The 26,832-nt window shown below is 53.6% G+C and overlaps 1 protein-coding gene across 8 annotated transcripts in view; it reads left to right on the top strand.

The window, feature by feature from the left end:
* Positions 1-26,832, top strand: part of AGAP1 (ArfGAP with GTPase domain, ankyrin repeat and PH domain 1) — a 520,801-nt gene that overhangs the window by 338,505 nt on the left and 155,464 nt on the right. For all 8 annotated transcript variants that reach the window (XM_066233630.1, XM_066233629.1, XM_066233636.1 and 5 more), the window contains one exon: positions 9,335-9,503. In XM_066233630.1, the coding sequence (XP_066089727.1) occupies positions 9,335-9,503 (169 nt within the window). The remainder of the gene's footprint in view (positions 1-9,334; positions 9,504-26,832) is intronic.

Raw genomic sequence — 26,832 nt, 5'->3', positions numbered from 1 at the left:
GGTGCGATTTATGTTCATTAAAGGACTTGTCAAAACTGAAAAATTTTCTAATCAACAGCCGTCTGGCGGCAGCCCCCTCGGTGGCTGGGAGGGCCGCCTCCTCGGGCGGCTATTTGCCTGTTACAACTCTGGGCGAAAATCCGCTGATGATTACATTAGGCTAAGCTGCCGAGTAAATGAACCGTGTCTTATTTAGGTGCCGGGAGCTGCAGTGTGGCCCTGCCCTGCAGGGCACTGGATGGCGCTTTATGGCTTTAAAATTAGTGCGGCTTCCCATTTGCTGCGGGGCACTGCCGGTTCTGCCTTTGAACTCCGTAAGCAAAGGGAAGGGGGCCTTTTGTTTCCCGCAACCCGCCCCCCCACCTCGTGCTTTCTCCCCTTGCATTTCAGCAATTTTGTTTTGCATCTTTTCCAGACGGCGCTTTGCAATAAAAATGTCTGACTGCCATCGTCCTTGCCTCCCCCACCAAAAAAGAAAAGAAAAAAAAGGGGGGGAATGTCAGACATCGACAGAGGACAATATTTTTTTACTCTATACTTCGAAGTGAGAAATAGCTTTGCAGGACACACACACGCACACACACACTCACACACACACGCACCCTGTCTCCGTGGCTTTTTCCTGCCAGAACTTCTCCCCTCCCCTGAGGAAACGCCCACGTGAGGTCAGAGGGCAGCCACGTCCGCACTTGGAGGAGACGGGAGCCACCGGAGCGAATGTCTGCTGAGGGCTTGGCAACCTTCCCTTCCGGCCACTTCACATATGATCCCTGTGCGCCCTCACAACAGTCCCCTAAAGAGGCCAGGACGGGTGTGGTCCCTCTTTTTAAAAGATGTGGACATGGGGGACCCCGGGATGATGAAGTACTGTGCCCCTGGGTGCTCGGGTCCCGAGGGATGGAGGGCGGGCCCCAGGCCTGGAAGAAGCTGGCCGTGACTTCCCCGGGCTGACTGACCGAGTTTGGGAAACCAGAACCTTCTCTCGCTGGGCGAGTTGACCGCTGTTCGTTGGAAACAAATGGGATTCCATCACCTTGAACCTCTTTGGCGGGCAGTAGCGTTAGGGAAACGGCGTACCGCCTATCAGAGTGACACGTGGGGGCAGGGAAGTAAACAGTAAGACTTCTGGCAGGCCCGGCGAAGGTTTAAACATGAGGAGGAGCATTTACGTTTCTATGACAGGCAGGAGCTGGAGTGGGCGTTCCCCTGCTCCCGTGAGGCGTGCCCCATGGTGGAAGAAAGGCCTCGCGATCGCCAGCGCTCTGGAGGATGGATGTGCGCCCTCCCCGTCTTAAAAACCCGTCTTCTTCAGTGCTGCGTGTTCTAGCAGACTCATCCCGAGAATCACGGGTTTTGAAGAGCGTCAGATGAGACCCGGGGTCATTAGCCTTATGGTGGCGACTCCTACACAACTCAGAACCTCCAAGATCCAACTATTGGTCCAGTGGTTTCGAGCCCCGTCTAATGAGTGACACAGTCACAGAGCCCGGGAAGGATGCCGGATCCTGGCTGCTCACAGCCCAGAAGCTGGCTCACGCCTGCCCTGGGGAGAGGTCCAAGGTGACCGAGAGGACAGGAAGCCGCATCTCGTACCCTACGCGCTCGTTTTGTGCGGGCTGGGTGTGGACACGCGCAGGCGACAACTGGTAACAGTCAGTTGAACCTAAAGCGAGAAAAACCCTTCCTGCCGTGGACAGGGCAGTACACTAGGTGGATCAAGACAGTTACCGTCAAGAAGCAAAAAGTGTATTCATAATTCAGTTAGGAATTTCCTGCTGTGTTGACTGATGTTTATAACAACCATTACCCCGCCCTCCGCCCCCACCGGGCTACACTTGGACTTCTGCCCACGATGTAGGAAGCACATGGTTTTGGAGGGACTTGCCCCGGCCGTGGGGTCTGAACGCTCCGTCCCACGTGCAGCCTGCCTACGGACCCCCCCCCCCCAACTTCGCCAGCCGCCTCTCGCCATGTCTCTTACCGGGCCCCATAAAGCACCTGCTAACTGAAGAATCCGGTCTGTGTCCTGTGAGATGTGCCGTTGGCCCGACCCCTCCTTCCTGGGGTGGCCACACATCACCCTGACGTGTGTTCCCCAAAGGCGGGTCAGGAAGGCTGGACAGGAGCCCGCTCCGGAAGGGCAGCTCTGGGACTGTCGTCCGGCTTTGGGAAACGCGGTGGTTTCTCACTCGGCCGGAAGCGGCCCTTGCCTCGTCATCGAGACGGCGGTCCGTTGCAGAGAGGAGGCGTTGTCTTTATTCATTGTTATTATTGTTATTTTCTTGGACATACGTCATCTGAAAGGATGCGGCCGGAGGGTTTTTCAGAGTTCTGCTCCGTTCCCGTCGTGGCGTTAGGCGTCACTCTCCCCTGTGGCCGTGACCGTGTAGGGGGCTGTCATTTATGACTCGTCAACGCTGGGCCTGGCCGTGTGCCCGGTCCCTCTGACGGGGCAGAGGTGTGTCTTTGCAGATCCGTGTCCTCTGAAAACGGTATAGGATGGAGTGTGGGAAGGGCGGTGCGTCCAACAATAGCTGCTCTTATGGACTTTTTTTTCTTTTTTGAGCTCAGAAGTAAGGGTTTGTAGTAATAGAACTGACACCCTCGACTGTGTCATCTTGGGACCTGGACGGTCATGAAGTGCAGTGAAGATCGAGAGTTAGGAGTCACTGTCTTGTCTCCGGGGGAAGTCGGGTCTGAGGACCAACTGACCATTCCTGGTTTGCCCACTCAGGTCCAGCTCGTGTGCCCAGAGTTGTCCCCTCAAAGCCCGTGGCTGCTCTGTGACCCTCCGGCGGCCCTGGGGGTTCTCAAACCTGCCGGCCTCGGGGACCCCTTCACTCCTAAAAGCTGTGGAACCCGGGAAAGAGCTTCTGTTTCTGTGGCGGAAACCTACTGATACTGATCACATTCGACACTAAAACCGAGAACGACTTGAAATATTCGTTTAATTCATTTACAGTAACGATACTAAACCATCCATGATGTAACGTTGTTCCGTGAATAAGGTTTTTACGAGGAAAGAACGTCCTGAGAAGAACGGCACCGTTTCGACACTTTCGTTTTGAAGCCCTCGGATGTCCGCTCTGTTGCGAGACGGCCAGGTTGCCGCCTCTGCTGCTGCTGCTGCTGCTGCTTTGGACCCTGGTGACGTGTTGTTTTGGTGACAGTGTCTGAAGGAACTCTGGCCTGACACAGACGTTTTGTTAGAAATGGGAGGAGTGAGCATCTTCCCAAAGTGCAGAGCTGGTTCGATCCCCGGTCGGCGCTCATCCAGGAACCGATCCATGTTCCCGTCTCCGTCTTCTTTCTTTAAGAAAAAGGAAAAAAAAAAATGGGAAGAGTGTATGACACGCCATTTCAAGTCACTGTGGACGTTCTTCTTGGATACGACACCGACCCTCAACATGTGACAGTGTCCGAAAGCTTAGGGATGCCGTGTGGCCTGGGGGGGGGGGGTGTCACCACACCTCTCCTGGACCCGTCCTGCCCTGCAGTGGGCTTTCCTCCACGCGTCAGTCACGTCAGAGCCGCTGTTTAACCGGGGTACACGGGCTTCCACGTGGCGACACGTTTCGTCGCCTCGTGCCACCAAAATCACCCCACGTCACCACCGAGCTCGTCGGAAAAGGCTCCAAGCACCCGGAAGGTGTCACACGTAGGGTGAGACCTTGCAGGTTTAGAAAATTCTTACTGTTATGGGAAAGCTCAAATTTTTATCATTGGCCACAAAGACTGTTTTTCAGAAAGTATCTGCCAGCCGGACCTGGGGTGGCGCAGTGGATAAAGCATCGACCTGGAACGCTGAGGTCGCCGGTTCAAAACCCTGGGCTTGCCCGGTCAAGGCACATCAGAGAAACAAGCAGTGAGCAGCTAAAGTGAAGTGACTATGAGTAGATACTGATACTTCTTCTTGTTCCCCCCCACGGCCCCCATAAATTCAGTAAGTCAACTATTCAAAAAAGAGAAAGTATCTGCACGTACTCAAGACTGAATAATTAGCCTGACCTGTGGTGGCGCAGTGGATAAAGCACCAACCTGGAATGCTGAGGTCGCCGGTTCAAAACCCTGGGCTTGCCTGGTCAAGGCACATATGAGAGTTGATGCTTCCAGCTCCTCCCCCTGTTCTCTCTTCTCTCTCTATCTTTCTCTCTCTCTCTCTCTCTCCCCTCTCTCTCTAATAAAAATGAATAAATAAATATAATGACATAAATCCTTTTAAAAAAAAGACTGAATAATTAAAAGTCTGACACAGTCTTTCTTTTAAGTAAAATATGTCATCCCAGCAGAAAGTGGCTAGTTCAGCTTGCAACTCAAACGGGCTGCAGATCACCACCAGAGATTTTGCAAGCTGTGTGCTCAAGGGTTGAGTTCTTTGTTGTTGTTGTTTTCAATGTGTGTTTTTTTTGGAGGGGGCGGTTCTTAGGAGCAGTTTGAAGGGAAGCTGTTCTGTGTGTAGTTAGAGAGTGTGGCAGTGGTGTCGCTGCCTTGACCGGTGCTCAGGGGCCCACGTCTGATTCCCTCATCCGTTGCCTTTACACCAAAACCATTTGAAGTGTTGAAATTTTGCATCAAAGCAAACCTCAGCACAGTGGAAAAGGCAGGCAGCGTCTTGGAATTGTTTTAAAAATAGTCCTGAACTTGTGATGCTCCCTACCGCCTCCCGCTAGGGTGTCCAGGACCACAGTTTGAGGACTGCTGAGCCAGATAATGGCGAGAGGAAGAGCCCAATGAGACTGACCAGGGCCAAAAAAAGACCAAAGCAAAGATCAGTGTGTCCCAAGTTATCTAACAGACAAAATGTTACAGACGAATGTAAGATATTAAATCTCCCACTGTTGACGGACGGGTGGAAACCAGAACTGTTTGGGAGAAGACCTCCCTAACGGGGGCAGAGATGTCCATTACTTTTCCCCCCGTTGTTTAATTATGAAACGTCTTAATATTTAAAAAAAAAAAAAAGGTACAGGTAAAACCAGACTGATGTGGGTTGCATCCTGCGTCTCTGACAAGAGTGGGTGTCCAGAGCACGTCTGGACATCGAGACGCCAACCCCACCCCACCCCACCCCCGACTGGCGGTCCAGTTTAGCTTGAAGGTCTTGTTAACTGCTTTCTGATGCCCCTCCGAACACATCAAACCATCTTTCACCAGACAGCCAAAGGTAACGTCCAGGCGGGAGGCAGTGCGAATCAATACAGTAAGAGTATTTTTAGGGACTGTTGATGGATGGCTGTGTTCCGAGCTCAAACTTCAAGTGCCATGGGCCCCAGAGCTGACTAAGATGAAGTCCCCATTTACTGAGAACGGAATAGTGCGGTATAGGTCCTCACCCGCGCAGAGGGCTCTGGGGTCACCAAGACAGGCCAGGCGCGCCTTCCGCACGTGTGTGTGTGTGAGTGTGAGTGTGTTCGTGTGCGTGTGTGCTTAAGCAGCCTCAAGCAGTATTTTGATGCAGACTTTGTGCCATCTCCTTGCGGGACCAGTGTCACCCATCTGACAGTCTCCCAGTCCTGGTAACTCGTAACTGTGAGAGGTTTTAGGACAACGTTGTTCTGCAGCCAGTCAGTTAATGCTCCGTGTCGGGGGACCTGGTGTAGGACGGCACAGCCCCTCTCGGGCGGGTGGGGGCCGCCCCACAGACGGCGGCAGGGACAGGGAAAGCGGTGGGTCTCCTCAGTGCTCGTGCACAAGCAGGCTTCTCTCGTACCTCATTTGCATCTGGGACATCAATTAGCATGTTTGTTGAGGCTAATTGAATGAAACTCAATCATAGCTCTTAATTGCTTGACTATGTGAAAAGAAATCACATTAATGCAGCTAATTAAGTGTACGGCAATAGATGCAACATAATTAGGAGCGAGATGCAAAAAAACAAGGGGTTGGTGAAGGTGTGGAGCCAGGCGCGAGGGGGGGGGGGGCGGTACAGCGTGCGGAGCCATTCGCCTCTGGATTGGGTCCCTTTGCTCCAGCGCCAGGCTTGGAGAGACATCCTCCACCGCCAGGAACATGGACAACTCGAGAAGAAAAATGCAAATAGGTTCGCAATTACTACTTTTTCAAGCTGTTGAGGGGCAGGGGATGGCACCTCTGGGGGGCCTGGCTCTTGAGGGGGCCCCCGGGACTTGTTAAGTGCTGTTTAAAAGTACTTGGCTTTGAATTACCCTCATGCCTTGTTAAAGGGTGTGTTTTTTTTTCCTTTCCCCTTTTATCTTCGATCAGCATTTTCTACAAGGAACAGGGAGCTGGGTAGTCTCCGCGGCATTTGCATATCAAAATCGAGCTTGCCGTCTTTATTTTACCCGGGGAGGTCCCTCCCCGCCATCAGGCCGCGCAGCCCACTTCTGAGAGGGTGACATGGTGTAGTGGTTGTAGCTCTAATTCCTCCTCTACTGGGGGCCCCGAGAGATGAAAAGAACCAGCTCTTTTTAGAACCGGGAGACTCGGGTGTCCTCCGCCCGTCGTGGGAGAAGGTGGGAGCCACAGACTCGCCTTCCAGCCTGTTTCCGGGGCGCCTCCTGAAAAGGCTTTCATGGCGCAGGACGTGCCTTTTGTAAAGTTTTTAAAAACTGGAGTGGCTTGAACTATAAAAATGGCCAAATGTATATTCTGGGGATTTTTTTGATTTTTTTTTTTAACAGCCAGTTCTTGTGAAGTTTCAGCGCCTGAGTAACTCACGCAGGAGAACAGACCCCCCCCAAAACCCCACTCCCGGCCCACGTGGAGCCGGAGATGAATGCGTTTTTTTATTTTTTATTTTTCAGCATGCTCAAACCCAAAACAGAGCGGGCACTCGGTGGATTTCTATAATAATTTTAAGTAAAATGTCCTGGTTATTGTGTGTTAAAACGTGCCCATTAAAAGAGCCCACGCTGAGTCTTAGTCACTCTCTGATTAGCCTCATTTTAGAGCCCATAAGCAATAAATGCTCAATTACACTCCTGTTATTGTATTTTAATTTGTTAAGAATCGGCATTAGAGAAAAAAGTTATGCACCAAGTTGATATTTTTAAGGGAGTGGCTAGCTATGCAAGAAGGAAACTCATTACTGTTCCCAGCCCTTAGTTTCAGTTTTGAAACTTGGTTTTGCATTTTTTTTGGTGGGTTTTTGGTTTGTTTGTTCGTTTTTTGGCGAAACATTAATGGAAGCCAACAAAAGATGCTCGAGAATGACCTTTTTTGTAATGACCTTGACCCTTAGCCCTGCACTGACCAAAGGTCACACTCTTCTTTGTGTGTGACTTCTCATTCTCATCCTCAATGCCCCGAGCCTGGTCATGAGTCCACCTGTGTTTTTCCTCCCAGTCTGCCCGTCCTGTGGTCTGATTTAATGATAATAACTTTCTTTATGTCTTCGGCCCACATCCTTTCAAAAACCACAGGGTTTTTTTATAGTCAGTTATATTTGGGGGGAGTTTTCCAAGCATCTGGAGTTCCATGTGAAGCCTTTGGTCTGTACCCAGCTGGACACAGCCTCCTCTGCCCCAAACCCACGCCTCTCCTCCGAGATGGCCGTGGCTCACCCTCCACCCCGGCCACTAGCCTGCCCTGTGGACGTTGGGGTGACCTCCCCCGAGCCGCGCCTAGGAGCTGAAACGCACGGCCCGGCCAGCCCCGGGGTGGTCACAGCTGACACCGCTGACGACGGCCCAGCCCTCCAGAGAGCTCTGCGGAGCTCGCCCACTGTGGTTGCGGCTGTGACCCTCTCAGTTCTGTCCCGTGTTCCTCCTGGACCCGGCCATCACGGGTCTGTCCTGGGGACCCTGAAGCCTCTCTGCTCCTGGGCTGGTGCCTGGCGGTCCTCCAGGGTTCCGTCCTGTCCATTCGAGCATCTGCCCCGGCGTGACCACGGCTCCACGTGCCGGAGTCTCCGCCCGCCCCCTCAGCTGAGGACCCCTCCACGGGCTCCGGCGGCTCGGCTGGCTACAGGCAGCCCCTGCCCACACTGCTTGGGCTGCGGGGCTCAGTGTCCTCTCCGGACGCCTGGGGCTGGCCCTGCAGGGCTCGGTGTCCTCTCCGGACGCCTGGGGCTGACCCTGCAGGGCTCGGTGTCCTCTCCGGACGCCTGGGGCTGACCCTGCAGGGCTCGGTGTCCTCTCCGGACGCCTGGGGCTGGCCCTGCAGGACTCGGTGTCCTCTCCGGACGCCTGGGGCTGGCCCTGCAGGGCTCGGTGTCCTCTCCGGACGCCTGGGGCTGGCCCTGCAGGGCTCGGTGTCCTCTCCGGACGCCTGGGGCTGGCCCTGCAGGGCTCGGTGTCCTCTCCGGACGCCTGGGGCTGGCCCTGCAGGGCTCGGTGTCCTCTCCGGACGCCTGGGGCTGGCCCTGCAGGGCTCGGTGTCCTCTCCGGACGCCTAAGGCTGGCCCTGCAGAGAGAGGACAGCTCCTTCACACTCTGACCCGAGGCCCCACGTCCGGGTTCCTCCCTGCGTTGGCATTTTGCACTTTGGGATCCTGTCTGTAGCACTCCCTATCAGCCAACGGCCCGCCTATTGATAAACTGGAGGCTGCTCCTTTGCCGTCACCTGCTGGGATGTGGCCGGCGTCCCGGGTCCCAGCGGTCGGCAGCCTACTTCCCGGGAGCCCCTGGGAGTCTTCTCTGGGCTCCCGGGCCCTCTCCGGGCCCCTGAAGCATCCTCGGTACCCCTTGGCTGAGCCTCCTCCCGCAGGCTGGGTCTCCCTGTGGGCACTTGGCTTCCAGAACTGCCTATTCTCTGCTCGGTTGGCTGTTGGTCGGCAGTGATAAGCACACAGCCCGCTTTTCCGACCGCCCTGGGTCCCTCGTGAGCCGCACACTGGTGTGTTTGGCAGCCCTTTGCAGATGGCCTTGACCTGAACTTACTAATTATTTGCAGTAAATCCGCATGGATGGGTTCTTCTTCTAGATCGCTTCCATCTTTATCTAGATGTTTGATGGCATTGCCATCTGAGACAGAAAGGTCACTGCAAAATAGTTCCCACTCCGTGGAATTGTACGTCCGACATCCAGGGAGAGCCAGGTTTCCGGTGAGCCGGCCGTGTAACAAGCAGCAGTTGAAACAGTGTGGTGTCGTGTCCCCCCTTGTTGGGTCCAGTGGGACTAGCCCCCCGATGAGCGTCGGCCTTGTCTGCTGGTATTTCCAGGGCCCGGTGAGCTCAGGCCTCAAGGCTGAGCTCTGTGCATATGATGGTGAAGTCACCTTTACTAGGCAGATCGAGGCCTCATTATTTTTGAAGCCCTTGCCCCAGGGGAGAGGGCGTGGGGGTCCCAGTCCTCAGTGTCTAATGAGAACGTCTTGTCCCAGCTGGTGAGAGGCCTCCTTCTTAATCTCTCTTGGGTGTTTGACGTTTGAACAGGATTACATGCAGAACGTGCATGGTAAAGAGATCGACCTCCTGAGAACCACCGTGAAGGTCCCCGGGAAGAGGCCGCCCCGCGCCACGTCAGCCTGCGCGCCCATCTCCAGCCCCAAAACCAACGGCCTGTCCAAGGACATGAGCAGTTTACACATCTCACCAAATTCAGGTAAGCGCACGGCAGATGCGCCAGAGAAACCCAGCGTGCCGGCCATAGTCGGTGGTGCTGGCTGGGGAGGGGGGCGCCGCTGAGCTGCTGGGTTCGGGGAGATGTTCACTGGGATGTGGGTGATCAGAGTCTGGGAGCCCCGTCTCTTCCGTTTGCGATCCCTTCCTCCCTCGACACTGTGGGTTCCGTGACTGCCAGCTGGCACATGGCTCCGGCAGCCACACACACGCACTGTGGGTTCCGTGACTGCCGGCTCGCACGTGGCTCTAAGAGCCACACACACGCACCGTGGGTTCCGTGACTGCCGGCTCGCACGTGGCTCCGGCAGCCACACACACGCACTGTGGGTTCCATGACTGCCGGCTCGCACGTGGCTCTAAGAGCCACACACACGCACTGTGGGTTCCGTGACTGCCGGCTCGCACGTGGCTCCGGCAGCCACACACGCGCGCACCGTGGGTTCCGTGACTGCCGGCTCGCACGTGGCTCCGGCAGCCACACACGCGCGCACCGTGGGTTCCGTGACTGCCGGCTCGCACGTGGCTCCGGCAGCCACACACACGCACCGTGGGTTCCGTGACTGCCGGCTCGCACGTGGCTCCGGCAGCCACACACACGCACCGTGGGTTCCGTGACTGCCGGCTCGCACGTGGCTCCGGCAGCCACACACACGCACCGTGGGTTCCGTGACTGCCGGCTCGCACGTGGCTCCGGCAGCCACACACACGCACCGTGGGTTCCGTGACTGCCGGCTCGCACGTGGCTCCGGCAGCCACACACACGCACCGTGGGTTCCGTGACTGCCGGCTCGCACGTGGCTCCGGCAGCCACACACACGCACCGTGGGTTCCGTGACTGCCGGCTCGCACGTGGCTCCGGCAGCCACACACACGCACCGTGGGTTCCGTGACTGCCGGCTCGCACGTGGCTCCGGCAGCCACACACACGCACCGTGGGTTCCGTGACTGCCGGCTCGCACGTGGCTCCGGCAGCCACACACACGCACCGTGGGTTCCGTGACTGCCGGCTCGCACGTGGCTCCGGCAGCCACACACACGCACCGTGGGTTCCGTGACTGCCGGCTCGCACACACCAGACCACGAGGTTGTCCCAGAGCTGGGTTGTTGCAGGTGTGGTTTTTTACACAGGATGGGGGGGGGATTTAAGGGCCTTCTGAAAATCATGACTGAATTGTTACAGTATCAAGGATTCATATGAACTATTTTGATTGGTAGTAATCAAGTATTCGAAAGTGAAAAGACCATTTGGGTCAAGATTTAAAGGAAACCGTTGGACTCAGGTAAAACTTAAATTCTCTCAGCTTTCTGTTGTCACACTTCATGTCATCTTGTAACCCAGCGTTGGTTTTCTTGATTCTCTTTTTTAAGGGAGAATTTGCCTCTTCATCCAGCAGCAGAGAAAGTTGCTGTTTTTGAGAACATTAGGCGTGTTGAGAGGTTCCTGGCAATTGCAAACCATTTGAATGTCGTGGCTGAGGCTCGGTTAAGGGTCCCCATGCATGGTGGCGCTCTGGCCCTAAGCTTCGCGGTTACGTCTCAGAGAGATGGGAGAGCCGCTGGAGCCCGCCCACCCACCGACACGCAAACCCCGGCAGTGCGGGGGGCACTGCTGCGTGTCTTTCTCTGGCAGAAAGCCCCCTTTTCCTCCGACCCCCACCCCATCTTCTCAGGATGAACTTGTGTTCTGAGGTGGTTTCTTCCCTCCGACCCCACCCCCACCCCATCTTCTCAGGATGAACTTGTGTTCTGAGGTGGTTTCTTCCCTCCGACCCCCCCCCCACCCCATCTTCTCAGGATGAACTTGTGTTCTGAGGTGGTTTCTTCCCTCCGACCCCACACCCCCCCCCCCGTCTTCTCAGGATGAACTTGTGGTCTGAGGTGGTTTCTTCCCTCCGACCCCACACCCCCCCCCCCGTCTTCTCAGGATGAACTTGTGTTCTGAGGTGGTATCTTCCCTCCGACCCCCCACCCCCCATCTTCTCAGGATGAACTTGTGTTCTGAGGTGGTTTCTTCCCTCCGACCCCCCCCCACCCCGTCTTCTCAGGATGAACTTGTGTTCTGAGGTGGTTTCTTCCCTCCGACCCCCCACCCCCCGTCTTCTCAGGATGAACTTGTGTTCTGAGGTGGTTTCTTCCCTCCGACCCCCCACCCCCTGTCTTCTCAGGATGAACTTGTGTTCTGAGGTGGTATCTTCCCTCCGACCCCCCACCCCCCATCTTCTCAGGATGAACTTGTGTTCTGAGGTGGTTTCTTCCCTCCGACCCCCCACCCCCCGTCTTCTCAGGATGAACTTGTGTTCTGAGGTGGTTTCTTCCCTCCGACCCCCCCCACCCCGTCTTCTCAGGATGAACTTGTGTTCTGAGGTGGTTCCTTCCCTCCGACCCCACCCCACCCTATCTTCTCAGGATGAACTTGTGTTCTGAGGTGGTTTCTTCCCTCCGACCCCCCACCCCCCGTCTTCTCAGGATGAACTTGTGGTCTGAGGTGGTTTCTTCCCTCCGACCCCCCACCCCCTGTCTTCTCAGGATGAACTTGTGTTCTGAGGTGGTTTCTTCCCTCCGACCCCCCACCCCCCATCTTCTCAGGATGAACTTGTGTTCTGAGGTGGTTTCTTCCCTCCGACCCCCCCCACCCCGTCTTCTCAGGATGAACTTGTGTTCTGAGGTGGTTTCTTCCCTCCGACCCCCCCCACCCCGTCTTCTCAGGATGAACTTGTGTTCTGAGGTGGTTTCTTCCCTCCGACCCCCCCCACCCCGTCTTCTCAGGATGAACTTGTGTTCTGAGGTGGTTTCTTCCCTCCGACCCCCCCCACCCCGTCTTCTCAGGATGAACTTGTGTTCTGAGGTGGTTTCTTCCCTCCGACCCCCCCCCCCACCCCGTCTTCTCAGGATGAACTTGTGTTCTGAGGTGGTTTCTTCCCTCCGACCCCCCCCACCCCGTCTTCTCAGGATGAACTTGTGTTCTGAGGTGGTTTCTTCCCTCCGACCCCCCCCACCCCGTCTTCTCAGGATGAACTTGTGTTCTGAGGTGGTTTCTTCCCTCCGACCCCACCCCACCCCATCTTCTCAGGATGAACTTGTGTTCTGAGGTGGTTTCTTCCCTCCGACCCCCCACCCCCCGTCTTCTCAGGATGAACTTGTGTTCTGAGGTGGTTTCTTCCCTCCGACCCCCCCCCCCCCCCATCTTCTCAGGATGAACTTGTGTTCTGAGGTGGTTTCTTCCCTCCGACCCCCCACCCCCCGTCTTCTCAGGATGAACTTGTGTTCTGAGGTGGTTTCTTCCCTCCGACCCCCCCCCCCCCCCATCTTCTCAGGATGAACTTGTGTTCTGAGGTGGTTTCTTCCCTCCGACCCCCCACCCCCCGTCTTCTCAGGATGAACTTGTGGTCTGAGGTGGTTTCTTCCCTCCGACCCCCCCCCACCCCGTCTTCTCAGGATGAACTTGTGTTCTGAGGTGGTTTCTTCCCTCCGACCCCCCACCCCCCGTCTTCTCAGGATGAACTTGTGTTCTGAGGTGGTTTCTTCCCTCCGACCCCACCCCACCCCATCTTCTCAGGATGAACTTGTGTTCTGAGGTGGTTTCTTCCCTCCGACCCCCCCCCACCCTGTCTTCTCAGGATGAACTTGTGGTCTGAGGTGGTTTCTTCCCTCCGACCCCCCACCCCCCGTCTTCTCAGGATGAACTTGTGTTCTGAGGTGGTTTCTTCCCTCCGACCCCCCACCCCCCGTCTTCTCAGGATGAACTTGTGGTCTGAGGTGGTTTCTTCCCTCCGACCCCCCACCCCCTGTCTTCTCAGGATGAACTTGTGGTCTGAGGTGGTTTCTTCCCTCCGACCCCCCCCCACCCCGTCTTCTCAGGATGAACTTGTGTTCTGAGGTGGTTTCTTCCCTCCGACCCCCCCCACCCCGTCTTCTCAGGATGAACTTGTGTTCTGAGGTGGTTTCTTCCCTCCGACCCCCCACCCCCCGTCTTCTCAGGATGAACTTGTGTTCTGAGGTGGTTTCTTCCCTCCGACCCCACCCCACCCCATCTTCTCAGGATGAACTTGTGTTCTGAGGTGGTTTCTTCCCTCCGACCCCCCCCCACCCTGTCTTCTCAGGATGAACTTGTGGTCTGAGGTGGTTTCTTCCCTCCGACCCCCCACCCCCCGTCTTCTCAGGATGAACTTGTGGTCTGAGGTGGTTTCTTCCCTCCGACCCCCCCCACCCCATCTTCTCAGGATGAACTTGTGTTCTGAGGTGGTTTCTTCCCTCCGACCCCCCACCCCCCGTCTTCTCAGGATGAACTTGTGTTCTGAGGTGGTTTCTTCCCTCCGACCCCCCCCCACCCCATCTTCTCAGGATGAACTTGTGTTCTGAGGTGGTTTCTTCCCTCCGACCCCCCCCACCCCATCTTCTCAGGATGAACTTGTGTTCTGAGGTGGTTTCTTCCCTCCGACCCCCCACCCCCCGTCTTCTCAGGATGAACTTGTGTTCTGAGGTGGTTTCTTCCCTCCGACCCCACCCCACCCCATCTTCTCAGGATGAACTTGTGGTCTGAGGTGGTTTCTTCCCTCCGACCCCCCACCCTGTCTTCTCAGGATGAACTTGTGTTCTGAGGTGGTTTCTTCCCTCCGACCCCCCACCCCCCGTCTTCTCAGGATGAACTTGTGGTCTGAGGTGGTTTCTTCCCTCCGACCCCCCCCACCCCATCTTCTCAGGATGAACTTGTGTTCTGAGGTGGTTTCTTCCCTCCGACCCCCCACCCCCCGTCTTCTCAGGATGAACTTGTGTTCTGAGGTGGTTTCTTCCCTCCGACCCCACCCCACCCCATCTTCTCAGGATGAACTTGTGTTCTGAGGTGGTTTCTTCCCTCCGATCCCCCACCCCCCATCTTCTCAGGATGAACTTGTGTTCTGAGGTGGTTTCTTCCCTCCGACCCCCCACCCCCCGTCTTCTCAGGATGAACTTGTGTTCTGAGGTGGTTTCTTCCCTCCGATCCCCCACCCCCCATCTTCTCAGGATGAACTTGTGTTCTGAGGTGGTTTCTTCCCTCCGACCCCCCACCCCCCGTCTTCTCAGGATGAACTTGTGGTCTGAGGTGGTTTCTTCCCTCTGACCCCCCACCCCCCGTCTTCTCAGGATGAACTTGTGTTCTGAGGTGGTTTCTTCCCTCCGATCCCCCACCCCCCATCTTCTCAGGATGAACTTGTGTTCTGAGGTGGTTTCTTCCCTCCGATCCCCCACCCCCTGTCTTCTCAGGATGAACTTGTGTTCTGAGGTGGTTTCTTCCCTCCGACCCCCCACCCCCCATCTTCTCAGGATGAACTTGTGTTCTGAGGTGGTTTCTTCCCTCCGACCCCCCCCACCCCGTCTTCTCAGGATGAACTTGTGTTCTGAGGTGGTTTCTTCCCTCCGACCCCCCACCCCACCCCATCTTCTCAGGATGAACTTGTGTTCTGAGGTGGTTTCTTCCCTCCGACCCCCCCCCCCCCCCCGTCTTCTCAGGATGAACTTGTGGTCTGCAGTGGTTTCTGCTTAGGTCTCCGCTTCGTAAAGATGCCGCCTTCTCCCTCTGTGAAATGGGAAGTACTGTCAGAGAGGGACGGGTGACCCCCACCGTTCTCGGCGTAAACGACCTTGGTTGGTGAAAGCAGGACCTGTAAAAAGGAGCGAGAGTTTGGGGCCCGAGAGCCAGGATTCCGCTGCTCGATGCCAAAGGGGCGTCAGGCAGGTTACTGACCCTGTGTCCCCACCGTATCAGGCTGAGCGGGTCTCGTCTCTGTGTGTCCCCGGTGGAGCAGCAGGGGGCGTAATGTGTGTGTGAGCGGCGGGAGACTCGTAGAGGGCCATACAAACGTCAGCTGATACTACAGATCATAGAGAACCAGGGCTTTCTGCTCACAGAGACGCCAGGTCACCCCGGAATGAGGACCAGGCGATTTTGCCTGGTCTCCCATGAGCTGCTGACCCTCCTTCCTTCCAAGACATACGTGAAATTTCCCTTTCTTGGGATGGTGCACTAGCTCTGTGGGATAAGAAAAGAGAAAAGAACTGCCCAAGGGGAAAAAAAAACAAACTTTATCGTGAATACAAAATTTATACTTTCGTTATCCTGTGTTTATTTATTTATTTATTCAAAAATACCTACTGAGCACCGTTCTGTGCCAGGAATGGGACGTGGGATGTGCTGTGGACAGGGAGCCCCTGACCTCCGGATGTACGGACGAGGCAGTCGCCTGACAGGGAGCTGGTTTCCGCTCTCCTCCTGCCCCATCAGTCACATCTGCCCAGTTGTTTATTCGAGTCGGGAGACGTGGAGGGGATTTCTCATGTGTGCCCCGGGGACACGGAGACTGAGAGGTCCTCCCTGCCTTCAAGGATCACATCCTCTGGGGGGCAGAGAGACGGCAGGCAGGTAAATGCAGCAGCTCATGGTTGGGGTGCGTCTGGTCATGGAGACCCAGGGCTGGTGCGGGCGGTCAGCTCTACCCCAGGCGGTGGGCAATGTCGGGGCTGTGCTGGCTGAGAGGCCGGGGTAGAGGTCTGCCAGCAGGTGCCCAGAGGGGAGACTGGCTCGTTTGAGACACGGAGTGTGAGCTTCTTCATCTGCAGGCCTGAGACCTTGGCTACTCCACTGCCCCCTGTCGTCCTACAGAAAATCTAACGTTTGATAACAGGTAGGAAACCCAGAATGCCATGTCACCTCTGTCCCATCCCTTGAAGCCGGCTATGTCACGGGCCTCTGCTCAGGCAGTGACTTTGTGTCCTCTGAAGGCCAGTGTCCCACTGCCCAGATTCCTGCCTTTTAAGACTCTTGTCGTTGGGAGAATGGGAGGGGCCCAGGGCACGCTGAAATCCACGGTCACACCCTCGGTTTACTACAACGCACCCTCTGACCCTGAGCCAGGTAAATCCCCATGCAGGGGGCCGCAGCCGGCCGGCTGGCCCTCTTCCCTGGCTCCCAGGTAGGGACACGGAGGCGGGGGTGGCATCTGTAGGGGCCGGCACCACGGCCGGCGGAAGAAGGCCTCATGACCGCACTCGGGGTGGCGGCTCCCTCTCTGAGCATGCAGGTGACCTCATCGGCTGGTGTCCAGGAAGAGTGACCTTTCCTCTGTTGTGCAGAAGAAAGTGTTTTCTCCTGTGAAAAAGTCCAACACGACAACTTTAATAAGAAGGAAATATTTATAGATGCTATTTTCAAGTGATGGACTTTTAAGCCAAAAAATGGGTGTGTGTTCTTTTTGTTAGTTTAGAGCTGGGTGCTGAAGAACTGACGTGGGGCAGAGCCTTCCCCTTCAGTCTCCACTCGTGTGAGTTCTCCGGTTCTGCGTTAGGGCGCTGGCTCACGCCAAGTGTTCGTTTCTCTCTGCACTTCCTGTCCCTTTAATTCGCTTCCCGATCTCAGTAGCATTGAACTAGATCTCTGTTTGGTCCCTTCTCTTCCAGGAACTATTCCGTTCACGGAGACCCGATCTGTGCCCGTACCCAGATCTTTGTGCCTAATACTAACTATTGTCTTAAAAGTCTGTAAGTGGAGGGGAACTCAGTGGGTGTAAACATTTGTCAGTCTCTTGAGCCATATTTCCAAATTGAGTTTTAGAAAGGTTTTGTATACAGTAGCTCTCCAAAAACGGGTATTAACAGGTATAAAGTGAGTGCCCATTGGACCCTCCTGCACTTGCTGGCATTGCTACTACCTAAGTATCGTTTTCTAGACTCTAGCCTAATCAGATAAGCAATAAAAGACATCTCATGCTTTCTTCACTTGGATTTCTTCCGTTAGTGGTGAGGTTGGACATCTCACATATTCCTTGACCATACGTATCATGTGGTAGCTGTGTGGAGGAATCTGTTGCCCATGTTTTGCACTACATGCTTGGTTTTTCCTATTGATATGTCAGAACTCTTTGTATATGAAGGATAGCAACACTTTATAATCTATTTTTGCAGATATCTTCCCAATTTCTTCCTTGTTTTTTTTATACTGTCTGGTCTTATTTACATTCACAGGTTCCCCGCTTTTAATATATAATCAGATAAAGTCTTTTACTTCTGTGGTCTATACAGTAGACCTTCTGAAAGCCTTTAATAATCTTGAAATTAGATCAAAACCCCTATGTATGTTTTTCTGAGCTTTAACATTCTCTTGTTCCTTCTTCCTTTTTATTTTTAGACATTTCCAACTTTTTATTATGAAAGTGTTCCAACATACTGAAGGGTTGAAATAACAGTATAATAAATGACCGTGTGTGTTCCCTCCAGGTGCTTTTTCGTTTATTTTTTAATTTTTGCCACTAACCTCCCTCTAATTTGTTTGGGTCTGTCAGCTGCAACAGGGCATCTAATTAAACTCAATTCAAAGAGGTGACCCATTGTCCTGTCTCTCTCTGCTGAACGCTTCCTTTCCCTGTTAGTTCTCTCGGTCCCTTTTATTGTACAACTAACTCATTTCATCAAAGTAGCTGTATTTCTGGGCTCCAGAAACGCCAATTCTGCCGGCCTGCAGTGTCCACGCCGTCTCTCGCCTGAGGTGGCTTCTCACGCCCGTCCACATTATGGCTCCGTGGGTCTCTGGTGATACCACACAGTGTAGCGTTCCTCCTCTGTCCTCCAGTTTTTCTTGGCTATTCCCGGCCCTTGGTTTCTTTCCAAAGAACTTCAGAACAGCTGAGAACCTCCTCCTTCCCCTCAGAGTAATCCCACGTCTCGACCAGTCACTGCTGTGACCCCGTCGATGAGTGGCTAAAGGACCCAAAGCTTGACCACAGAGAGCTTCCTGTTGGGGAACACAGTTAATCCATTCTGTTAGTTTATCATTTTTGGTGAGTTATGAGACTAATCCATGGGGGGGGGGGGTAGAGGATATGTATCCATTATGTCATCTAACTGGTAAGAAATGAACAGGTGCCTAAGTTTTGTACATTTTATAACTAGCCATCTTGCTGAAGTCTTGTCAGCTGGAATAGCTCTGGGGTTGTCTCTCCTGACTTCCTCGTGGACAGCCGAGTGCAGTCCATAATTCAGTTACTATGTTGCCTGTGTGCCAATGTGGCCTTCAGTTTCTGCCCATCATCAGGTTAATGACTTGGGTGTCTTATGTCAGTGGTCCCCAACCCCCAGGTCACAGACCGGTACCAGTCCACAGAGAAAGAATACATAACTTACATTGTTTCCATTTTATTTATATTTAAGTCTGAACGATGTTTTATTTTTAAAAAAATGACCAGATTCCCTCTGTTACATCCGTCTAAGACTCGCTCTTGACGCTTGTCTCGGTCACGTGATACATTTATCCGTCCCACCCTAAAGGCCGGTCCGTGAAAATATTTTCTGACATTAAACCGGTCCGTGGCCCAAAAAAGGTTGGGGACCACTGTCTGACGTGTCTTTCATTCACCGTGATTGCTGAGTCTGCGCGGTGCCCAGGCCTGGTCAGTGTCCTGGGAACTCGGTGCCCAGGCCTGGTCAGTGTCCTGGGAACTCGGTGCCCAGGCCTGGTCAGTGTCCTGGGAACTCGGGAAGTAGAGGAGAGGGGTCCACGACCCTCCCCCAGGGCTGACCCCCCAGCAGGGCTGCCGTCGGGGTATACACAAGTAACACCACCAAGGCTAGCAGCGCGTGCCGCGGGGACAGAGGGCACCACGGAGAGAACGTCACTGGTGGGAGGGGTCTTATGTGGCTTCCAGGTTTGGGGGGTGCTTTGCCAGGATTGGGATGTGGACTGCCTTTCATACAGTAAAGCCTGGAGAATCGGACGGACGTCACGTCAGCTCTGGGCTGGAGGAGGAGGAGGGAAGTGCACTGTCAAAGTGGAAACTGAGCCGTGACTCTAGTGGGCTCCCTGACGTCCGGGTACCCGAGCCCAGGTCCCACCTGGTGGGGGTGGGGGGTGGTAAGGGAGCAGCGCAGAGGGGCTGCCGGGAAGACGAGGCCCCAGCTCCAGCGGGCAGTGGTGGAGTGCCAGGCACAGCAGCTGCGGGCGTGTTCCGGCAGGAGCTCGCCGCCCGCGCCTTCGCCACCGCCACCTCCGAGCATTCCCGGCAGGGCAGGGCCCCCTGATATGAATGCCGGTGCCTGAGAGAGAAGGAAGTGGACAGGGAACCGAGAGCCCCACGCAGCCACAGAGAAGAATAATAGGTGTCAAGGAAAGGCAGCCTTGACCGTGAGGGACATTAACTACAGGGCTCCAGCGGGCCTGGCCTGCGAACCCCCCACACTGTCGTCTTTCCTGGAGCCCACCAGCCAGCGCGTGCCACACACCTGCTCCAGGGCTGCAGAGCCGACCCCTTCCACTGCCTAAGGAGCCCGCGTCGCCTTACTCATAAATACGAATGGTCAGCCAAGGCGTTGGTGGAAACCCACAGTAACTACGTGAAGGACCAAGATGAACAAAAAGACAGCCCGGTCCCCTAGAAGAAAGAGGGGTCATTTGGGGAAAGAGAATTTAAGAGAAGATTATTACAACTACTGTCATTGGAAAGGTTAAAGAGGTTAGTGACCGTGTCCATAAAATGAAACAGAAGATTGAAGAACCAAAAGGTTACTGAAAATTAAAGGAAAAACGATCGCGAAAAAGTTTGAATAGATCGGTGAAATAGTCTAAGTGACGTGGCCAAAGCCACTGTTGGTTAATCAACGATTGAACGGAAGAAAACAGGCTGGAGGTGAGAGGAAGGACATGCCAGTGTCTGAAGAGTCAGGTTTAGATGGATGGGAGAGGGAGCTTTGTAAACATAGAGAAAACACTAAAAAGCGTCCAAGGTGGGAGACGAGCGAGGTTACCTACCAGGGAAGAGAATGCTGATGGAGCGTAGACCTCCAAGAACACCCCGTGCCAAAGGACAGTGGAAGAGTTCCCTTCTAAGGACAAGTAATTTTGAACCTAGAAGCCTAGATGCAGTGCCAAACTATTATCAATCAGGTGTGAAGGCAGAGAGAAATGACATTTTTAGATCAGTAACAACAGAGATGCAGAGCATTGACCTCTCAGTGGCATTTGGAAAAAATTACTTCAGCATCTACTCCAGCAAAAAAAAAAAGAAAAGAAAAGAAAGAAAAGAACAGAACAGAAATCCAAAAGATATTTACTCAGACTTATTTAATTCCCCCCTTCTCCATCACATCCTCCCCTTCGTCCGTGGTCCCTCGCTCAGGACGCCCATGGTGGTGTCTGCTGTTTCCAGTCCTTGGGCTCGGAACTTACACGGCCTTTTTCATGGGAATCCATCAGAAGTCACGTTAGAGAATCTACCCCACTGTAATTTCAGACGCACTTCCAGAGAAGGCGGTCCAGCGTCCAGTGTGTCCGAAAGTGCCTTCTGACATGAGTTTTCAGCCAGGCTGCTTTGGTGTGGAATGATATCCACAGAAGGACAGAAAGCCGTTATAGGAGCTCCGACAATGATTTTGACCCTGAAGGAGAGAGCAGGAAAACTGATTGCCCTAAAGGAAGGGGAGTCAGAAACACTAAATTGAGCCCTTCCTCCCTGGCATTCAGACCCTGTGCTGTGTCGCCCTGAACTCAGCGTCCTCCTCTTTAAAATGGGGAGACGGCACCTAGGTCTCTTCTTAGGACGGCACACTTTGTGCCTTTCCAAAGTGTGGCCCGAGGGCAGTGAGCCTTCGGAATTGTATCAGGAGCCTGGCTCAAGAGCTGGGCTCGTCACTTATGAAGAGAAGGAGGAGGGGAGAGCATTTGTTTTCGAATTTAATTTTTCCAATGCCAGAAGATTTGTCTCTGGAGCCTTCCAGTAGACGTGTCATGGGGTAGACTTAACACCCGTGCCCCCCCACACCCCAACAGACAGCGAGGAGGGCAGGCGGGAGAGTGCTCCTGGGGACCACCCCTGGGCCTCCACAGGGCTCTCTGCTCCAGGTCAGGGGCCCCCCTCGCCCCCAGTCTCTGTAACTCCCAATGGCGACATTTTGTTCTGAGATGACAGCTCTCTTCTCGTCTCTAAAGTGGGTCTTTGTTGGTTCTTTGCAACTGTGACTATGTTTTTATCCGAACCAGATGGATGCTTAGACCTTTGTCACAGGAAACCTTCTCCTCCTCCTCCTCCATCTCCCCTCCCCCATCTCCCCTCCCCCGCCTCCCCCACCACTTCAGGCCCCCAGTGGTTTCACAACACTGAAGCCCCTCAGGAGGGTGGAGGCTGCGTTTCCAGGGGGTGGGGGTGCAAGGGGCAGGGAGCCTCGATGGTTTTGAGTGTTGAACTGCCGTTGACATCTAAAGTCTCGGCCATGCTGTTTTCCCTCCACACTTCAGTAATCAGGACATCCAGCAAGACCCATAAAAAACCAAACTAATAGCATGAATATTCAGTGACCTAGAATACTAATTATCGTCATGAATATTAATGCGATCGGACTTGCTTTCTCCTCTCCTCTTTTCTCTCTCCCTGTTCCTCTCTTCTCCCTCTCTCTCCCCCTCCCTCCCTCCCTCCCTCCCTCCCTCTCTCTCTCTCTCTCTCTCTCTCTCTCCCTCTCTCTCTTTTTCCACTTAGCCGGCTCTAAAGATGGGTCATAATGAGAGCATTTAAGAGGGAGCTCGCTCTCCGCCGTGACAGGGACTGGGTAATAAGGGGAGCTTGATTAACGCGGCGCACTTGGGGGAGAGATGAGAGGCTTCACGTGGGTCTGTTCGGGGAGGCAGCACGGCACCGGCGGCTCTGTTGCTGCTCCCGGAGATTAATGAGGCCTAAGAGTGCATTAGGAACAGTGACAAAGGTTTCATCTAATGGGCTCAGTCATTTTTCCTTTGAGTGACAGACGCACAGGAGTAATTGGCTGTGCAGAATGGCAGCTCATTGGCGGTACTTAAGGATACATTATCCCCGTTGTGTGGCCCGCAGAGGCTGTTTATCAAAACCGCTCGCACTGCAGACGCCGCCGTCGCTAAGCCGCTGTTACAGTGGTGATAGCTATTAAAAAAAAATAATAATAAGACAAGAACACCACATTCAAACCAGACCCTGTGGTCGTCTCGTAGAAGCAAAGTTTTCCTTTGTTTAGTTTCAAATGGTCTAGAAAACATTGTAATAACTCCGGAGTCCGTTCCCGGTACGGATGGGCTGTGCATGCACCCCTCCCTGTCCCCACCCCCACCCCCACCCCCACCGCGTGTCCTGCTTTGTCGTGTCCCACGCCTGCTCCTGCTCCTGTTCCTGCTCCTGCTCCTGCTCCAGAGGAGAACCTGGGAGCGAGCCCGGCTCTGCGCCCCGTTTCTGCCCCGGCCGCCCCATCATTTACCACACGGGGGGCTTTGTTTACAACATCGGATCCTCTGATGTATAAACTGGGCGCCTTTGCTGAGCGTTCTTCCAGGAACTCGGTGGAATACTCCGCAAGGAGAAAAAGCCTTCTCGGTTTGCGAATTGTTTTGCTGAAGGGTGGTCCAGAAATCCAGTTCTCATGTGATGATGACCCGCTTCCACAAACCAAGTTTTAGTGGCGTGTGTGCGGGGGGGGGGCTGTTTAGCAAGTTTTGATTTTTAGGGGTGAAAATAAATGCTCCATGGGGTTTCCCTTAGACTAAAATTTTAGGACGTTCGCTACGTCTGAAATTACCCTGAAGCGCTGCAGTGTCTTCAGCTTTCAGGGAAAGTTCCTCCTGGTTGGTGGTGATGGTCATGTCTGTGGGGTACATCTGTCCCCTGAGATCCCAGCACATGTGTGTTACGTGGTTTCCACCATTACACTGTAAACTCTTTGAGGCACAGGCCATTATCTCTCTCTCTTTGTTGTCCTCTGCTAGTTTTGTGACCTAGCAATTATTTCTTCACTTAGTAAATATTAGTGTCGCCCATCACGGGAGCCGTGAGCGGTGAACGTGGCCGACGAGTGCCGCCGGCCGTCTTGCAGAGAGCGGTGCCCCCATTGTAGCGTCCTCCGGTCGAGATCATCGGGGCACAGAGTTCAACTAGAAATCAGAATCATGCTTCCCAGTGTAAGGAAACCTCCAATTATTTGAATTCCAAACGGAGTGTTCGTTACTGGAAGAGCAAACGAAAGCAACTTGATCCTTCACGATTTCTGTTAAGCACCTAAGAGAGATGTCCAGCACCGAGCCGTCCGCATTTCTGTGGGAACGGAGATCCCTGTGAGTAATTAGAAATTGCCGTAGAAACTTTTTTCCTCTCGAGAATGTATGCTTGGTAAAGAAATTGTGTTTTCACTGTTGACACGTTGCTTTCAAGACCAGCAGAAAGGTCAGCGTGGGAGGGGGAGTTGCCGAGACGGCCTTCAGCGAGGCAGCTGACCGCTGGCCGGGGCCTGGCTGGACCCTGGGCCTCGGGAGAGAGCCGTTCTGTGTCAGAGTCAAGTTCACAACTGACCTGCTGGTTGCATCCTCGTCCCCACACCGGCCAAGGAGAAGTTTTCAGAGTAGCCGTGGCATTCTGCTGATCTCCGGACCGCGTGTCTGGCGCCTCATAGTGACCAGTCATACACCGAGAGAAAGTTCTTCTGTCTGAAGACGGCCAGTGAGAGGTAAAGCCCAGTAGCACCCTGAGCTCCCCCCCACACACACACAGAGCTCACCTCCACGCCCTCAGAGTTAGGACGTGGTGCCCTCAGCGTTCTGACCCCAGCATCACTTCTCTGTCCACGCTGCGGGAGGGTTTGATAAGGCACGGGAGGGTTCGATAAGGCACGGGAGGCGGAGCCCCTCTGTGGAGGCGGAGCCCTTGACCACCTTGGCCTCCGCCCTGAGAGGGGTTAGAAAATTCAGCGGTCGCCAGAGACAGCAGCGCTGCCAAATCCACGTGGCTCTGGAGCAGAACGCACCTGCCGCTTGTATCCTATGAAGGAGGAACCGAAATGCGTAGCAAAGGAAGAAACTGAACAACTGACTTGAGTTGTTGGGGGCATTCAACCAAACAGACACCTAGAGGGCGAGATGCGGGCGTCCTGAACTCCGTTTTCTAAAACACTATTATTACGTGAATGCTGCTGACCAGAAAACCCTGGGTTTTCACTTCCTTCTGCTGATGTTGCCGTACCTTTCTGTGACTGGGTTGCAACCACGTCCGTTCAGGCAGCCACAGCAAGAAACGGGGTGCGGCTAAGGAGGCATCACGTGAGCCTCGGGGAGATCAGCATAAGCAGCACCACTCCCGGGGCTCAGCACCCACTCCCCAGGATCTGCAGTGGCGAGGGTTCCTTACGCAGGTGCCCGGGGGCAAGGTCACCCTCTGCAGTGAAGAACGTGGGGTCAGACATCTGAGAAGAGCAGACTCTATCTCCGGAGTTGAATACTCAGACTCACTTCCAAATATGCTCACTTCAGTGAGACTTAACCTTCTGTCGTGCTCAGTGTTTTCCGTCTTCCCTTTGTACCAAACCCCACATCACTCCCGTCCCAGGGTGGGCGGTGACGCAGCGGTGGGGGCGTCCGGCGGGGTCTCTGGCCCCGGCTCCCCTCCGCTCACAGCAGGCTGGGTCCCTCGTCCTCTGCCCCGTCACGTCCCAGCTGACAGGGTTTCTTGTCTTGCTCTCTGTCCTTCTCCCCGTGTGCCTCTGACAGCTTGGGAGTCTCCAGTCGACCTGCCTGGGGAATTCGGGAAGACGGAAGAGGGGCTGGGGTGTCACTGAGCTGTCCCTGTGCTCAGCGCTGTGCCGTCCGTTTCCAGAAGACACCTCTGGGTGGGCGCATATCTGCGCTCACGTGAAGTGAGGATGACTATACAAACCAAAACACGGCCATGATGCGAACAACACAAGCAGTTGACAGACAGATGCAAAGAAAACACGCAGGCTTCTCAGATTATAAAGTCAAACAAAATTAGCAACTCCCATTTTATTGATTTTTTTTTTTTTTTTTTGGAGAGGGAGAGAGAGAGAGAAAGAGGGGCAAGGGAGGAGCGGGAAGCATCAACTCGTAGTAGTTGCTTCTTATATGTACCTTAACCAGGCAAGCCCAGGGTTTCGAACTGACGACCTCAGTGTTCCAGGTAGATGCTTTATCCACTGCACCACCACAGGTCAGGCAGCAGCCCCCATTTTAATAAGATATTTTACTGAATATTTTATTAACTATTTTAGCTTTTACTAAGAAATAAACTAGAGAAAAGGTAGAATTAATAACCACTAATACCTGCAGGGGCTTTGCAGATTGCAAAGCACTTTACATAATTGAAACCTTATCGCAACCACATGGACTTATTCTCATTATTATTAACACCACCATTTGATGATGATGATGGTGGTGATTATTAATGTTGTTATTTTCATTTGACAAATTATGGGCTGAATTGTTTTTAAGAGGCCCAAGCTCCATCTTTTTTAGCCTACTGGCCACTAAGAAAATTAATCAGAAACATTTATTTTAAGTCAGAAAGGCTGTGCTCTTTGAACCAATAATAACTCTTCCGGGATTCTATCCTAAGGAATAAAACCTAAAAGTGGAAGATGTCCTTAGCAGTGTTGTTTATAGTAATGAGAAAATGGAAACAATAAAAACTATCTACAAGTAGGAAAACGGTCCCATGTATCGTCTACGTTAAATCAGTAAGATGTTACATATTTAAGATGATTGTGAAGATAATGGAGCAACATGGAAAATGGGAAGAATTCATGTCAAAGAACTGCAGTATAAAATGACATCTATTCTGTGGTCATGGAAACGAATGCTGTGTTTACTGTAGAGATGATCTATCGATTCGATGGGATTTCTGTGTACCTCTCTCCCATGTTATTTTTATACCTGTAATCGTTTTTGCAAGAGAACCCTTAAGAAATACACACAGCGAAAAGAGACTCCCACTTTCCCCCCATGGTATCGTAATTAGAATATGCAGAGAGAAGAATAAAACGAACTATTTCTACATTTCCGTGAGTGACACTGAACTGCCCGATCGCAGGATTTTAATCCTGAGTCTGGCTGCAGGGTTGTGTTCAGTAGTGATGACATTGACCCTTACGGCTGGGTCTGGAGCTTGTACATCCCTTTTTTTCCCCCTCCAGTAAACATACTGTGGAAAATATTTTACCAAAAGAAAAAGGAAAAGTGCATCGTAGTCTGAGAAATGCAAGATTCCTGCTGCAACAGTAAGTGTGTTGAATGGCTCTGTTATACCCAACAAGTGTCACAAAACAGAGTCCTGGCCGCCTACGTCTTTAAGAAAAGATACGGGATGCGTCCCAGGGAGAAAAAAAAAATCCTCTTAGCCTGAAATCCTGGTTGCCAAAGGGGAGGTGGATTTCCAGCATAGACAGTGAGGCGAACGGGCACTTAAGTCATTTGTACCTCACTTGTTATGGTCATGCTGTGAATTCTATTCTTTTCGGGGTTCTAATTAGAGGACGGGACAGATGGCGAAGGC

This window comes from Saccopteryx bilineata, chromosome 5 (genome assembly GCF_036850765.1).
Source record: "Saccopteryx bilineata isolate mSacBil1 chromosome 5, mSacBil1_pri_phased_curated, whole genome shotgun sequence".
Classification (NCBI taxonomy): Eukaryota; Metazoa; Chordata; class Mammalia; order Chiroptera; family Emballonuridae; genus Saccopteryx; species Saccopteryx bilineata.
The sequence above is the reverse complement of the archived record's forward strand: the minus strand, read 5'-3'. Positions and strand labels throughout refer to the sequence as shown.